The 15,115-nt window shown below is 41.1% G+C and overlaps 1 protein-coding gene across 3 annotated transcripts in view; it reads left to right on the top strand.

Annotated features, from left to right (window-relative positions):
- Window positions 1–14,853, top strand: part of LOC125250790 (protein NLRC5-like) — a 243,665-nt gene extending 228,812 nt beyond the window's left edge. Inside the window, exons 27-29 of one of the 3 annotated variants that reach the window (XM_048163565.1) lie at window positions 1,055–1,121; window positions 13,143–13,304; window positions 13,641–14,853. In XM_048163565.1, coding sequence (XP_048019522.1) covers window positions 1,055–1,121; window positions 13,143–13,304; window positions 13,641–13,650 — 239 coding nt within the window. In that variant the 3' untranslated portion in view covers window positions 13,651–14,853. The remainder of the gene's footprint in view (window positions 1–1,054; window positions 1,122–13,142; window positions 13,305–13,640) is intronic. The other 2 variants (XM_048163563.1, XM_048163564.1) reach the window with 2 other exon arrangements.
- Window positions 14,854–15,115: the final 262 nt, after the last annotated feature.

Raw genomic sequence — 15,115 nt, 5'->3', positions numbered from 1 at the left:
AATTAGAATAAATGGGTGTCTGTGACCCATTAATAATAGCACAAATATTAGTTTGTTTTCCCCAGGAGTTTAGCTTTACATTCACAAATAGTAGCATAAGCAGCAGAACATGAGGATTCACACATCATCACATCACACAGCGCTTCTGTGGAGAAAAACGGAACAAAATTAACTAGCCTATATAAAAGGAATAAAATAACTAAATATGACTACATGAAATATAGGCTATTTCACTTAATTAACAGATTTGTAAAAGAAAAAAAACTGCACAAGTAGTATAAGCACTCATTTTTGTGACACTCTAATGCATTGTATTTGTTTTTCTTTATATCTTTATTTTATTAAATCCAAGTGATCGCGCAGGCGTCTCGCACGTAACATCAGTTCTAGCATGGCTAACTTTACATTTCAGTCATTCATCATCAAACACAAATACAGTCAACCAAACATAAGTTACAGTGCTCAATTTAAATGTTCCACTGTAAAATCAGCCCAGCGCCCAACCAAACACAGTTTTGTGCAGTGAAGGATGCTGTTTTACGTGAATATTGGAACAACAGTGAAGTACAAAGCCTTATTGTTTACATAATCAATAATAGTTTAGCAACCAAATGTTACATGGCATATATGAAAGCATATTTGGATTCTTGCTAAACAAGAGAAGTTTCACTTTAAATAAATTCATTTTGACTTTACATGTGGTGTTTATAATGAATGCCACTATAGCCTATTTTGTGTTTAATTTCTACATTAGATTGATAAATGAGGCCCAATGAGTTCACATTATAATTGTGAAAAAATCTTAACCTTATTATTTTGTGATCTGGTTAAATAAAGATGATGATCTTCTTCCTCTGTTTTATTTGATTATGAAGATGATGTGACTTTACAGAATAAAGAGTTTTCTTTTTTTCTGTCATATTTTCTGCTCTGTCTCTCTCATGTAGTTTAAGAGGCTGTGATATGACAGATGAAGGTTGTTCTGCTCTGACTTCAGCTCTGAAATCAAAACCGTCACACCTGAGAGAGCTGAACCTGAGCAGGAATAATCTAGGAGACTCTGGAGTGAAAAACCTCAGTGATCTACTGATGATCCCACAATTCAAGCTGGAGAAACTACAGTTAGTATCATTATACTGTATTTACTGTTTAATTTATTTTAAGTCAACAGGATACAAGTCACATCATTTGTAGAGCTGCATCTCCATCTGAAGAAAGATTCATGAATGTATTAGTTAACAGGTTTGTATGCGTATCAGTAGAAAGAGCATTAAACCTTGAAAAGTTTTAAACTTTGTGGCTATAAAATGTTTCAGATGCTGAAATCTGACAAATCTTTGCTGTGAAACGAGACAGAAGTGAAAACAGACTAAAAACTGTGTAACAAATAGTCATGAATGGCTGGTTGTAATGAAGCTCATGATGGAGAATACAATAACACCATCAGGGTTTTAGTGGCAGTAATGATGCGCACGATGAAGGAGATCCTCAGGAAGACTTTTAATATCACTGAAAACACAAAACAGGAAAATATATAACCACTTCAACACATATGAACAGAATTAATGCAGGACAGGGACCAAACACAGACTGAAGGCTGAAATACTGATCAGAACAAAGGAAGAAACAAACTAGACACACCTGAACCGACAAACAGTTGGAGAATGAGGATGACTGAACTATTAACAACCTAGAAGATATACAAAGTAAACTCAGACATGAATAGAACAGAAAGAGAATCAAAAAACAAACTCAAAACGTGACAAACATTGTCTTTAATCACAAATCTAACACATCTAGCACAACCACTTCAACATAAATGACAGAAAAAAAGAGACAGAACTAAGGGTTCAAGGCCCCGTTTACGCTAGTACATTTTTGTTTTAAAATGAAAACGATCCTCGTCTACACTGGCGTTTCAGAAACAATCTCCGTCTACACGCCTGAAAATGCGTGTCACTTGATCATTCATGCACATTGGACGTGTGTACAAGTGTAAACCGTTTCCTCTTGTGCAGGTATGTAGCTGCAGTATTAAATAAATGCAGAACTTGAATGATCAATGGCTGCTAAAAATGACAACAAAACCAGCAAAGACTGCAGTTCAGTCTCCATGTTATTGTATACACGGTTGTCGAGGATACAGAGAGCGGAGGTGGGCAGCTATGCCATTGTCTTCAGAAGTGTCAGTTTTGGTCCGTTTACATTGAAATACAACCCCAGTGTTTTAAATCTAAAATAAGGTCTTCAGTTTTTTCAAAAGTCTCAGTTTTCGAGGGTAAAAACACTGGAGTAGTGTAAATGACAGGAGTAACCTTAACAAAAGTTATGCATTTTAAAATAAAAAGGCACCAGTGTAAACCGAGCCTTAATCAGGGGTGCCCAATCCTGCTCCTGGAGGATCCTGCAGAGTTCAGCTCAGCCCCAATTAAACACACCTGAACCTGCTAATCAAGCTCTTACTAGAAACTTCTAGACAGGTGTGTTGAGCAGAGTTGAAGCTAAACTCTGCAGGACTGAGTTTGGACACCCCTGGGATTAAATACACAGAGTAATCAAAGTAAAACAGAACAGGTGCAGGAACTAATTAACCAAGAGCACTAACTAGGTATCACACACAGACAGCAATACCATGATAATAAAACACAACAACACTGTGACACAAATAGATTATTCAGAAATCTTACATTTATACTGGACTAATGGTGCTTTTCACTAAATCTTCTTTTATTAAGCAAAATGTGTGTTAGATTGTAAATTATAATCTAAAATGACTTGATTGATTTAGTAGTTCCCTTTCAAGGGAACTCGCGCTGCATAAAAACGCTATGGGAACGCCTCCGCGTGATGTCGTCTGAAGCACGTGTGCAATCTGTCCAGTCAGGAGACGGAACGTCATAGGCGGGGTGACGTCACTGACCAGGAACCATAAAGCCAGCCCGAAAACACTATCATTCAGCTTCTGTGTCTTCAGCAAGCACTCATCGTGTGGTCTGTACCCTGTCTATTGTTGTCTACTGTCTGCATTTTGAAATGGCGAGCGAACAATTGTTCAGGAAATGCGTGCACCCTTGTCCGCGATTCATCCCGGACGGGGACGCGCATGAACTGTGCGTTGTTTGTATGGGAGTGCAGCATGCCCAAGCAGCTCTCAAGGGAACTGCTTGCGAGTATTGTCTTAAGCTCCCGCTGAAGACGCTGTGCTCCCGACGAGCCCTCTTCGAGGAGAGTGGCTCGGTTCGCGCTCCCCAGGGCTTGGGTCCCGCTTCTGTCGAGCAGGGCGGCGCCTTATGTCCTGGGGTTCGCAAATGGATGTATCGGAGGGGTTAGAGACGGGCCATGCCTTATCTCTGCCCTCACCCGGTACATCCAGCAGTGTGTCTATTCGGAGGCAGGAAGCACGCTTTGCGATTTTTCCGTTCCGGGTGACACGGTCACATTAATGGCGTCTAGTTCTGAAGAATTAGACGTGGTTAGTGTGGCCACGGGGGAGTCTGAAGATCCGCCACTTCAGACTCCTGCCAGCGAGGAGCTTATGGAGGTGCTTTCTCGTGCTGTCGCTAAGTTGAGCATTGACTGGCCAGCCGAGAAGCAGGAGCAGACGGTGAGAAGCAAGCTCGACGAACGCTTCTTGCCATCCAGGTCTGCTCAGCCTCCATGTCGGGCATTACCGTTCTTTCCCGACCTCCACACTGAGGTGTCGAGGTCGTGGAAAAGACCGGTATCCACCCATGTTTTCACGCCACAAACCTCCGTATACAGCAATGTTGCGGGGATGAGGAAACACGGGTATGGGGCGATCCCAAGGCAGAAGAGACGCTTGCGAGCCATCTCTCTCCGCACGCGGCATCGTCCCTAAAAGCCCCGACGTTGCCCACTAAGCCGCTCAAGACCACTTCAGAGCTAGTGGGCAAAGCATACTCGGCTGCGGGTCAGGCTGCGGCATGCTTGCACACGATGGCTATCATGCAAGCATACCAGGCTGACCTGCTAAAGGATTTGGGGAAAAGTGAGGAAGTGGGGGCTGACCTCATCCAAGAGTTGCGTTTGACTGCCGATCTCGCTCTCCGTGCCACCAAGGAAACGGCCAAGTCTGTTGGTCGTTCCATGGCAGCCATGGTGGCTACGGAGCGGCACTTGTGGCTTAATCTCACCGAGATTAAGGACAAGGACAAGTCATTCCTTCTGGATGCCCCACTGAATCCTTCCAACCTGTTTGGTGATGCTATTACAACCGTCACCGACAGGTTCCTAGAGGCTAAGAAACAGTCTGCAGCCTTGCAGCAGTTTCTCCCTCAACGGGCCCAAACTCCTGCTGCTGTTGGGCGAGAGCAGCAGAGGCAGAGTACGAGCTCCTCACACAGACAACACCAAAAAGTGAGTGTTGCCACCCGTGCTCCCCCTCCGAGGAGTTGGGAAGCGGGCCAACACTCACAGGCGAGGTCCTCGAAGGGTAAGACGGATCTGAGGGCCATTCTTACTGCTAAGAGGGCTTCGTCGAAGAAATCCTGACGTCAGATCTGTCAGGATCCTGAGGCCTGCCCCCGTCGGAGACAAACAGTGTTCACCTCATCATACGGTGCCTGTGAGTCTTCGGCGTCCTCAGGAGGGCGCTCTGCCAACCCCGCCGCCATGCCGGGGCGCAGTAGTTCCCTGCGCGTCACCCGAGGGTGGCGCGCTTCAACAGCCACACCAGTGCTTCCCTGCCGGTCCGCCGCTACAGGGCGCTGTGGTGACTGCTGCTGCTGTCACACCAGAGGCCAGTCTCGAGAGACTGGTACCCCTAGTGGATTTTTTGTCAGAGTGGAAAAATCTGTCAAAAGTATCCCAGTGGGTCCTGCAAACTATAGAAAAGGGGTATGCGATTCAGTTCAAATCACGCCCACCCCGATTCAGCGGGATTCTGCCCACGGTGGTGGATCCCGAGCAGGCTCTGGTGCTGGCACAAGAAGTACTGACTCTCTTGCGAAAGGAGGCTATAGAGAGGGTTCCTCCTCCCAGCAGAGAGTCAGGCTTTTACAGCCGGTACTTCATTGTTCCAAAGAAAGACGGAGGATTACGCCCCATTCTAGATCTACGACAATTAAATCGAACAGTAGCAAGGCTCAAGTTCAAAAATGCTGACAATAAAGCATGTCGTGTCACAGATCAGATCCGAGGACTGGTTTTTGACAATAGATCTGAAGGAACGCGTATTTCCACATATCAATTCACCCACATCACAGAGAATTCCTGAGGTTTGCTTTCGGGGCGAAGCATACCAATATCGGGTTCTCCCCTTCGGCCTAGCCCTGTCACCCCGAACTTTTACCAAATGTGTAGATGCGGCGCTGGCGCCCTTGCGCATGCAGGGCATCCGCATACTGAACTACATAGACGATTGGTTGATCCTCGCCCAATCAGAGGAGATAGATCGACATCAGAGGAGATAGATCGACATCGGTTCAACATCGAGGTGTTGTTCTCGCTCACATGGAAAAGTTGGGGTTGAGACTAAACGCAAAGAAAAGTGTGCTTTCTCCTGCACAGAGAACCACTTATCTGGGCGTGGTATGGGATTCGGTGATTATGAGCCCGTTTATCTCCGGCTCGAATAACATCAATCCTCAATACCGTCTCGGACATAAGGCAAGGCCAGTCACTCACTGTGAAACAGTTCCAGAGACTGTTGGGTCTGATGGCAGCAGCGTCCAACATTATACCTTGCGGCCTGCTGTACATGAGACCGCTGCAGTGGTGGCTCAAAACCAAGGGGTTCTCACCGAGGGGGAATCCGTTTCGTACGATCAGAGAGATCACGCCCGCTTTACAAGCTGGCGAATCAGATCCTCCTGTGGGCCCAAGGGAAACTGCTATCCCTCAGAGCAGTTTACATCCCAGGTACCTGAATGTGGGAGCAGACATCCTGTCGAGGCAGGGGCCGAGGCCCGGGGAATGGAGACTTCATCCCGAGGTGGTGAAGCTCCTTTGGGAGAACTACGGCGAAGCCCAAGTGGATCTGTTTGCGTCTCGAGAGACGACTCACTGTCCACTGTGGTTCTCCATGACCAACCCAGCACCTCTTGGGCTGGATGCTATGGTACAGCCGTGGCCGAGGCTACCGCTGTACGCATTTCCCCGATCATTCTGCTCCCGGGAGTTCTGGAGAGAGTTCGCCGGGAAGGGCTCAGCTATTATTGGTAGCCCCGTACTGGCCGGCCCGAGTATGGTTCTCGGACCTGGTATCTCTCCTGGATGGATCTCCGATGGAGATACCACTCAGGAGGACCTTCTCTCACAAGCGGGCAGTCTAATACTGCACCCCCAACCGGAGTTGTGGAACTTGTGGGCGTGGCCTCTGAGGGGGCACGTCTTATAGATTCCGGTCTTTCAACTGAGGTTGTTGAGACCATACTCCAATCCAGAGCTCCCTCCACGAGGAAACTCTATGCTTTGAAGTGGAGATTATTCACTTCTTGGTGTGAGAATCATCAGTGGGATCCAGTTAACTGCCCGGTTAGCGTGGTGCTGGACTTCCTGCAGGAGAGGTTCTCCACAGGGCTATCCCCCTCCACACTAAAGGTATATGTGGCAGCCTTAGCTGCTTACCATGCTCCTTTCAGTGGAGTCTCTTTGGGGAGACACCCGCATATCACGTTTCCTCTGTGGCACCTTGAGGATAAGACCTGCAGTACACATGAGAGTACCGACATGGGATCTGGCCACTGTGCTTCAGGGCCTATCTATGACACCCTTCGAACCCATCGAAGAGGTTGCTGAAAAATTTCTGACACTTAAGACAGTGTTTCTCATCACCATTTCGTCTCTCAAGAGAATTGGAGACATTCAAGCTCTGTCGGTTGCTCCATCGTGTCTGGAATTTGCGCCTGGCAACGTAAAGGCATTTCTACATCCCAGACCGGGATACATCCCTAAGGTCCTCACTAATACTGCAAGACCTATCATGCTGCAGGCCTTCTGTCCTCCTCCATTTACGTCATCGGACCAGGAAAAGCTTAATCTGCTATGTCCAGTACGGGCGTTGGATGCTTATTAGGGCTGCACGATTAATTGCATGCTTTTGTCATGCGTGTCTCGTCAGTAAAGCCGGTTCTGTGATTAGCGGTAAATGTCCATCACCTGCTTTCAAATGGAGTGGCACTTAATATACAGAGCCGTAGTTCGCGGACAAGCTACGCATTATCGTGTTCGTAATCGAAAGCAATTCATCTGCGATTATGAACACGATATTGCGTAGCTTGTCCGCGAACTACGGCTCTGTATATTAAGTGCCGCTCCATTTGAAAGCAGGTGATGGACATTTACCACTAATCACAGAACCGGCTTTACTGACATGCATTACTCGGTTATGTATATAACCTTAGTTCCCTTATAGGGAACGAGAAGCTGCGTAACTCTGCCATACTCCCTGCATGCCCGAGAGTGACTTGCTTCAGACTTTGAGAAGCTGAATGATAGTGTTTTCGGGCTGGCTTTATGGTTCCTGGTCAGTGACGTCACCCCGCTATGACGTTCCGTCTCCTGACTGGACAGATTGCACACGTGCTTCAGACGACATCACGCGGAGGCATTCCCATAGCGTTTTTACGCAGCGTCTCGTTCCCTATCAGGGAACTAAGGTTATATACATAACCGAGACGATTTTCTTGCATTATAGGAACACTCTAAAAAAAAAAAAAAAAAAAAAAGACTCATTTTCCAACTCCCCTAGAGTTAAACAGTTGAGTTTTACTGTTTTCAAATCCATTCAGCTGATCTTCGGGTCTGGCGGTACCACTTTTAGCATAGCTTACCATAGTTCATTGAATCTGATTAGACCGTTAGCATCTTGCTCAAAAATGAAAAAGAGTTTCGATATTTTTCTATTTAAAACTTGACTCTTCTATAGTTACATCGTGTACTAAGACTGATTTTCTAGGCCGATATGGATAGGAACTATACTCTCATTCTAGCGTAATAATCAAGGAACTTTGCTGCCGTACCATGAGTGCAGCAGGAGCAATGATATTACGCAGCTCCTGTGACCCCTTGCACAGGGAGCGTGTCTCGCAGCAAAGTTCCTTGATTATTGCACCAGAGACTGAGAGTATAGTTCCTAGCCATATTGTGTAGCCCTGCCTTCTAAGTGAAAGAGCCAATCGTTGATTAGTAAAGTGATTGCATCATTGCAGCTGCCATTAGAAGCTCCAGTTGCTACAGAAACAGCCAGCTTTCTCAGACTCATGCTCATGACTCTGCATGCGCATTGGCTGGTTAAACACTATTTGAACATGAGAAACAAGATTTATGAGACTGTTGTTGTCAGATTTCATTGGTGTTTTCAAATATGAAATGTAATCATAAGCTTAATGAAAGGAGCTACTCTTGGATGCATGAGAGGCGTTTCAAAGATGGCCGCCGAGTGAAATGTCTTGTTTTTAAGAGACTTTGACTTGGATTGTAACTAGTGTCCTCAATTGCTCCTGTCTTGGTTTGCTCATTTATATCATTAAGTTTCCATGTTTTAGCTGGTTTATTAGTGACTGTATGACATTTATTCATGATTCATTTAACCCTCTGGAGTCTGAGGCTGATTTGGGGCTTGGAGAAGTTTTGACATGCCCTGACATTTGTGCTTTTTTCAGTTGTTCGTAAACATATAAATGACAAAAGTGTCATTACACTGTATTCAGCACAAACTAGGCTACCATAATATGTGAGGAACATGTATGTACATGTTTGTATTTTTGAAGGAATAATATTTATGCGTGGTTATTGAAAAAACAAAAAACTTAAGTCACTGAAATAAGGCCAAAAAAAGTATATTAAATCTGTGTTCACAAGACTTCTGGGTATTGGAGATTGCAGACTAGAGTTTTTGCTTCAAAATTATGTAAAAAATATGCTGCCTACTCCTTCATATAAAACAATATATTGATTTAGTTTTTGTAAGACACTTTTTGTCAGGAAACACAGTATGCGTGGAGGTGTGAATCATCATGAATAATGGGTCATTTACACCTGAGAAGACAAAAGAATTGCATAATACACTGTGTGCAGAATTATTAGGCAAGCTGATTTTCTGATCATATTTTTTTTCCAAGCACATTTTACCAATTCCAATCCACATCAATCTTAATAACTACTATTAATATTGTTTTTAATCATTTATAAGTGATATATAATTGTTCATGAAGGCTGGAAATGAAAAATGCCTTATATTCAGGTGTGCAGAATTATTAGGCAGGTTTGCTTTTACAGGCAAAATGAGCCAAAAAAAGAGATTTAACTCAGACTGAAAAGTCAAAAATTATTAAATACTCACGAGAAGGACGCAATACTAATGCAATACTAGAATTTGCAAAGTGAAAGCATGACCAAGGGAAAGCAAAATGCTCATGGGGTCAGCGGGGTCATACAAAATCAGGTGGAAAAGAAAAGACACATGTTAACTGCAAAAGATTGAAGAATTAAGGTGAAGAATTAAGTGTGAAACCATCAGGAACCCTTTAGTCTCCAGCGCCACTATTTCCAGAACTGCAACCTACCTGGAGTCTCCAGAAGTGCAAGGTGTCAGGATCTCAGAGACTTAGGTTAGCTAAAGAATCCTAAAAAATGACCCGCTCTTAATAATAATCACAAGCTGAAATGTTGTGAAATACATGAAGACTGGGTTTTTATAGGCTTTATAGACAGACAGCTTGAGAGTGACTCCTGAAGGACCAGCACCACATCCTCTTGTACCACTGTTTGAAGAATTTATCTTCCAAAATCTGGCAGTAAGGTGTGGGAGTTTACTTTTAGTCCTCTCTTATCCTGAAATGTCCGTCTTGCAGAGATGGACTAAAAATGATCTTCCAAAACTTACTGCCAGATTCTGGAAGATAAATTCTTCAAACAGTGGTAAAAGAGGATGTGGTGCTGGTCCTTCAGGAGTCACTCTCAATCTGTCTGTCTATAAGGCCTATAAAAACCCAGTCTTCATGTATTTTATAACACTTCAGCTTGTGATTCTTATTAAGAGCGGGTCATTTTTTAGGATTCTTTAGCTAACCTAACTAAGTCTCTGAGACACCTTGCACTTCTGGAGACTCCAGGTAGGTTGCAGTTCTGGAAAATGGTGGCGCTGGAGACTAAAAGGTTCCTGATGGTTTCACACTTAACTCTTCACCTTAATTCTTAACTCTTTTGCAGTTAACATGTGTCTTTTCTTTTCCACCTGTTTTTGTATGACCCCGCTGACCCAATGAGCATTTTGCTGTCCATTGGTCATGCATTAACTTTGCAATTTCTAGTATTGCATTAGTATTGCGTCCTTCTCGTGAGTATTTAATCATTTTTGACTTTTCAGTTTAAGTTAAATCTCTTTTTTGGCTCATTTTGCCTGTAAAAGCAACCTGCCTAATAATTCTGCACACCTGAATATAAGGCATTTTCATTTTCAGCCTTCATGAACAATTATATATCACTTATAAATGATTAAAAACATTATTAATAGTAGTTATTAAGATTGATGTGGATTGAAATTGGTAAAATGTGTTTGGAAAAAAAATATGATCAGAAAGTTAGCTTGCCTAATAATTCTGCACACAGTGTAATGACCTGAAATGACTTGCATATTAATGAGGCCTTTCAGTCAGGTAGGCTGTGAAAAAAAACCCTCTGTAATAATGTCTCAGCTCATCATAAACAGCAATACTGTGAAATATTATAACAATTTAAAATAATGATATTCTATTATATTCTTTAAAATATAATGTATTTCTGTGATACAAAGTGTCTGAACAATTATGGGTAACACTTTACTTGAAGGGGTGTGCATAAGACTGACATGACACCTTCATAATCTTGACATGACATGTGTCATGAATATGAAGGAGGTTTTATGCATGTTTATGACAACTGTCATTAAATGTCATTCGCTCAATTATGTCATTTTTAATGCAAAGATGACATTGTTTGAGATGTCTTTGTTACGATAACTTGACATAAACCAACACATCATAACCTGTCAGTGTCTTTGTCATGACAGCGTGACATTAGCAAAACCAAAATCATAACCTGTCATAAACATGACATAGCAGATTAATCATCAAACTTAAAAAACTACTTAGCTTTATGGGTTAACATTACATTACATTATTTTGGTAACACTTCAGTATAGGGAACACATATATAAACGATTAACTATGACTTTTCCCTCAATAAACTCTTAATTTACTGCTTATTATAGTTAATTGTTAAGTTTAGGTATTGGGTAGGATTAAGAATGTAGAATAAGATCATGCAGAATAAGGCATTAATATGTGCTTTATAAGTACTAATAAACAGCCAATATTTTAGCCATATGAATGCTAATAGTAATAAGCAACTAGTTAAAAGACCCTAAAATAAAGTGTTACCATTATTTTATAACAGTGTCATCTTTTTTACGAAATTTGAAATTGTCTATTATCTGACCTTCTGTTGGAGGAAACTTAAAAAAACAAAAAACAAAAACAAAAACATGAAATGAAAAATAGTCATGACGCTGTTATAAAATTATTTGTCAGAGTATTGTCACTTAATGACATTTTAATGACAAGTTCAATTTGTACCACTGTACTTGAGCTCAAGATACATATTATGACACTATTATAATGGCCTCATGTCAAAACCAACTACATGACAGTTTAATGCAATGTTAACCGATAAAGCTAAATGATGTCAAGTTATCATGACAAAGACACTGACAGGTTACGATGTATTGGTTTATGTCAAGTTGTCATAACTCGGACATCTCAAACAATGTCATCTTTGCATTAAAATGACATAATTGAGCGAATGACACTTAATGACAGTTGTCATAAACATTCATAAAACCTCCTTCATATTCATGACACGTGTCATGTCATGATTATGAAGGTGTCATGTCAGTCTTATGCACACCCCTTCAAGTAAAGTGTTACCCAATTATGTTACCAATTATGTTACCTTGGAGAAATATTGATGGATTCTTATATATTTATGTCAATTTTCTATACTGAGGAGTAATATTCATTCAATATTTATTGTCATCACTATGAGTGCTGGATACTGTTTTTCAATTCATACTTGCAGCCGGAGGCGCTCTGTACACCTTTAAGCCACAAATTCATATAAAGAAGAAAAGGAACCAGGAACTAACGGCATGTCTTCTAGAGATCGCTAACCATGTCTTTTACATACAGATAAACACTTTTCAAGACAATAAATACACGATTGAGACAATGCATACAAGTATTGCCTCTGAATTTGCCTCTGAATAGCGCTGACTCCGTGGGCGTGGCCGCATTAGTGGATAATGAGCTGAATCACGGACTTCTGACATGGCTCTCTTTTTATACAGATTACATAAACACAGAATGTTTGTTTTCGATTTGACTTGCACGATTTACAACCTGACATTTCAACGTTTCTTTAGACATAAGTGTCATTTTTTTTGTCATTAGTATTCATAAGTTACAGTTCATTTTCTGAGAACTATCAGATTGGACTTCGTTCAGAGGGAGACGAGAGATCACGCATCATGTTAGTTTTCTTTATTTTACAAAAAGCACAACATTGTGTTTTTACTCTGAGTGTACACAAATAAAAGAAGACATTCTATAGTTTCAATTGACATATTACTTATGTCTCTATGACAAGAAATGACGGAGTATTTTAAGTCTGTTTTGCTGCAATGTGAAAAAAATCCTGCAAAACGCGCCGGTGCGTTTTCAGACCTCAGGGAGCTAACTCACACATGAACTGAATATGGATTTGAGTCATTTTCTCTTTCTGTCTTCAGTCTGAATAGATGCAGTATTACAGAGAAACACTGTGTCATCCTGACTAAAGCTCTGAAATCAAACCTGTCACACCTGAGAGAGATGGACCTGAGCTGGAATAAAATAGGAAACTCAGGAGTGAAGCACCTATGTGACGTACTGAAGGATTCACACTGTAAACTGGAGAGATTGAGGTCAGTAACATTCACATACAAGAATCGAAATGCTGAAAATCTCTTCAACAGTTTAAACTAAAACACTTTATACTCAATATCTCACAGTGAGTCTGAGTTCACATTATATTTGTGTAAAAATCTTCACATTCATGATTTGTTTGTAAGATGATTCTCTCTTCCGCTGTTTGTGTCTTTCTAGTCTACAGAAATGTGGCATTACAGATGTTTCTTCTTTAACTCAGTCTTTGACTAACTCAAAAGCACTGCAGTTTTTAAAAGATCTTGATCTGAGTTACAATAAGATAGGAGACTCAAACCAGCAGCTCCATGACGTGCTACGAGACTCAAACTGTGTCCTGAGGTGAGGAAACATCACTGTGATATTAAAGATCTTCATTTACCTCTTGTATGTGAACAAACCTTTCAGATATTCATGAAAGGAAATCCCCATTAAGCTTTATTGCAACAAAGGGTTTGTGTGAGAACAACATGTGAAGTTATTAAAATGTTCAACACAAAGGAGGAGCAAACAAAATCACAGCTTTATTCAACAACACCTGCTTTATTAACTGTGTCAGTAGAAGTGAATCATTTCAGTTTGAGAATAGACTTGTTCAGATTGTAGGAACTAATAGTAACTCATTTTCACTTTGTTCCACTGAACACTGATTGTTTTCTCTTCTGTTCCTCCTTACAGAGTAGATTAATATCTGTGAAATCATCATGAGAGGATCAGTATTCATCAGGTGATCCACAGAAGAGTACTGTGACTACTGTGGACTACTGTGTCTGAAGACTACTGTGTCTATGAGGAGAAATAAATGTGTGATTGATGTGTAAATGTGTTTCATACAGATGGAAGAGACTCTTTACAGTTAAATAAAGCTGTTTTAGCATGAGTATCAGAAACATGTGATGTTGAATGATTAATGTTGCTTTAGTATTCCATCAAATGATGGTTTAGTTTTATTTAAAGGTGGAACAGAAGGAAGAAGCTCAGATGAGTCTGTAAGCAGAAATCTTCAGGCTTTTCAGTATCAGGCCTACAAATATAATAATGTTTGGACTGAACTCATCCATAATGATAAAAACATTTCTAATCATAAACGTAATTGTCGAGTATACCACATAAATGTATCAAAATATACAGGTGCTGGTCATATAATTGGAATATCATCAAAAAGTTGATTTATTTCACTATGTAGGAACCGTGGACGAACAAGACAAATGAATCATTCAGATGATTCTTTCAAAACATAATTCTAATTCAGAATTGGAATTCTGGCTCCAGCCATCTATAGGAAAATCCTTGCTTAATTACTTTTATAACCCCCCATGCCTCCTGACAGCAGGAGAAGTGACAAACCAAATGGTCACCCAAGAAGATAAAGAGTCTTTGATCACCAGATCAAAAGAGAAAAGAGAAACAATGCAGGCCCTTTTGGTTTCTCTAAGGGACCTAAAACTTTACAGAAAACCCAATGAAGACTGTTCTGCAACTAAAACTGCATCAAAAGTGTTCCAAACAATTTTAAATGGACTTATTAAACATCTTTGTACATACATTTTACATCGTGTCCACAAATACCATGGGGTAACAAGAAGAACAGACAAGCAGCTCATTCAAGCCATCCAACTTTCACTCACTTTTCTTTTGCTAAATTTTGTTTTCCCCTGAAAGTCTTGTGTTTCTAAGTTTTGCCACAAAGCTCAACCAACGACTTCTGCCGCTTCAGCTTTAACTCCAGCCATGACAAAGAGACTTCCTTCCATTTTTCAGCAAGCTCAAACGTTATTGGTTTTTACCTAACTACCATCTGTACCTGAAGAGACAAATCATCGACTTGGAAAACCCTTCTCTGCACGCCAACAAGGGAAGTTCACATTTAAAGTCCACTAAAGCAAGTACCCCAGATTAAAACTGAACTGGTGCATTTAAATTAATGATTCATGGTTCGTTCAAGTCTTTGAAGTGCATTGCTAGGAATTATGTTCATCATATCACTTTCTCTCTCTTAAAACTATTTCTCTCTCATTTCCTTTCTTATGCGTATGAATGAATGTGTGTATGTATGTGTTTGTGTTTAGATTAGTTTGTGTTAGAATAAATAAAGTCTCTTGTAGATTTTTAAAAGAAAGTGTCTTGTATTAAGTGCTTCTAAAATTCAATTT

The sequence above is a fragment of the Megalobrama amblycephala genome, linkage group LG17, assembly GCF_018812025.1.
Source record: "Megalobrama amblycephala isolate DHTTF-2021 linkage group LG17, ASM1881202v1, whole genome shotgun sequence".
Classification (NCBI taxonomy): Eukaryota; Metazoa; Chordata; class Actinopteri; order Cypriniformes; family Xenocyprididae; genus Megalobrama; species Megalobrama amblycephala.
This window is presented reverse-complemented; position numbering and strand designations above follow the sequence as displayed.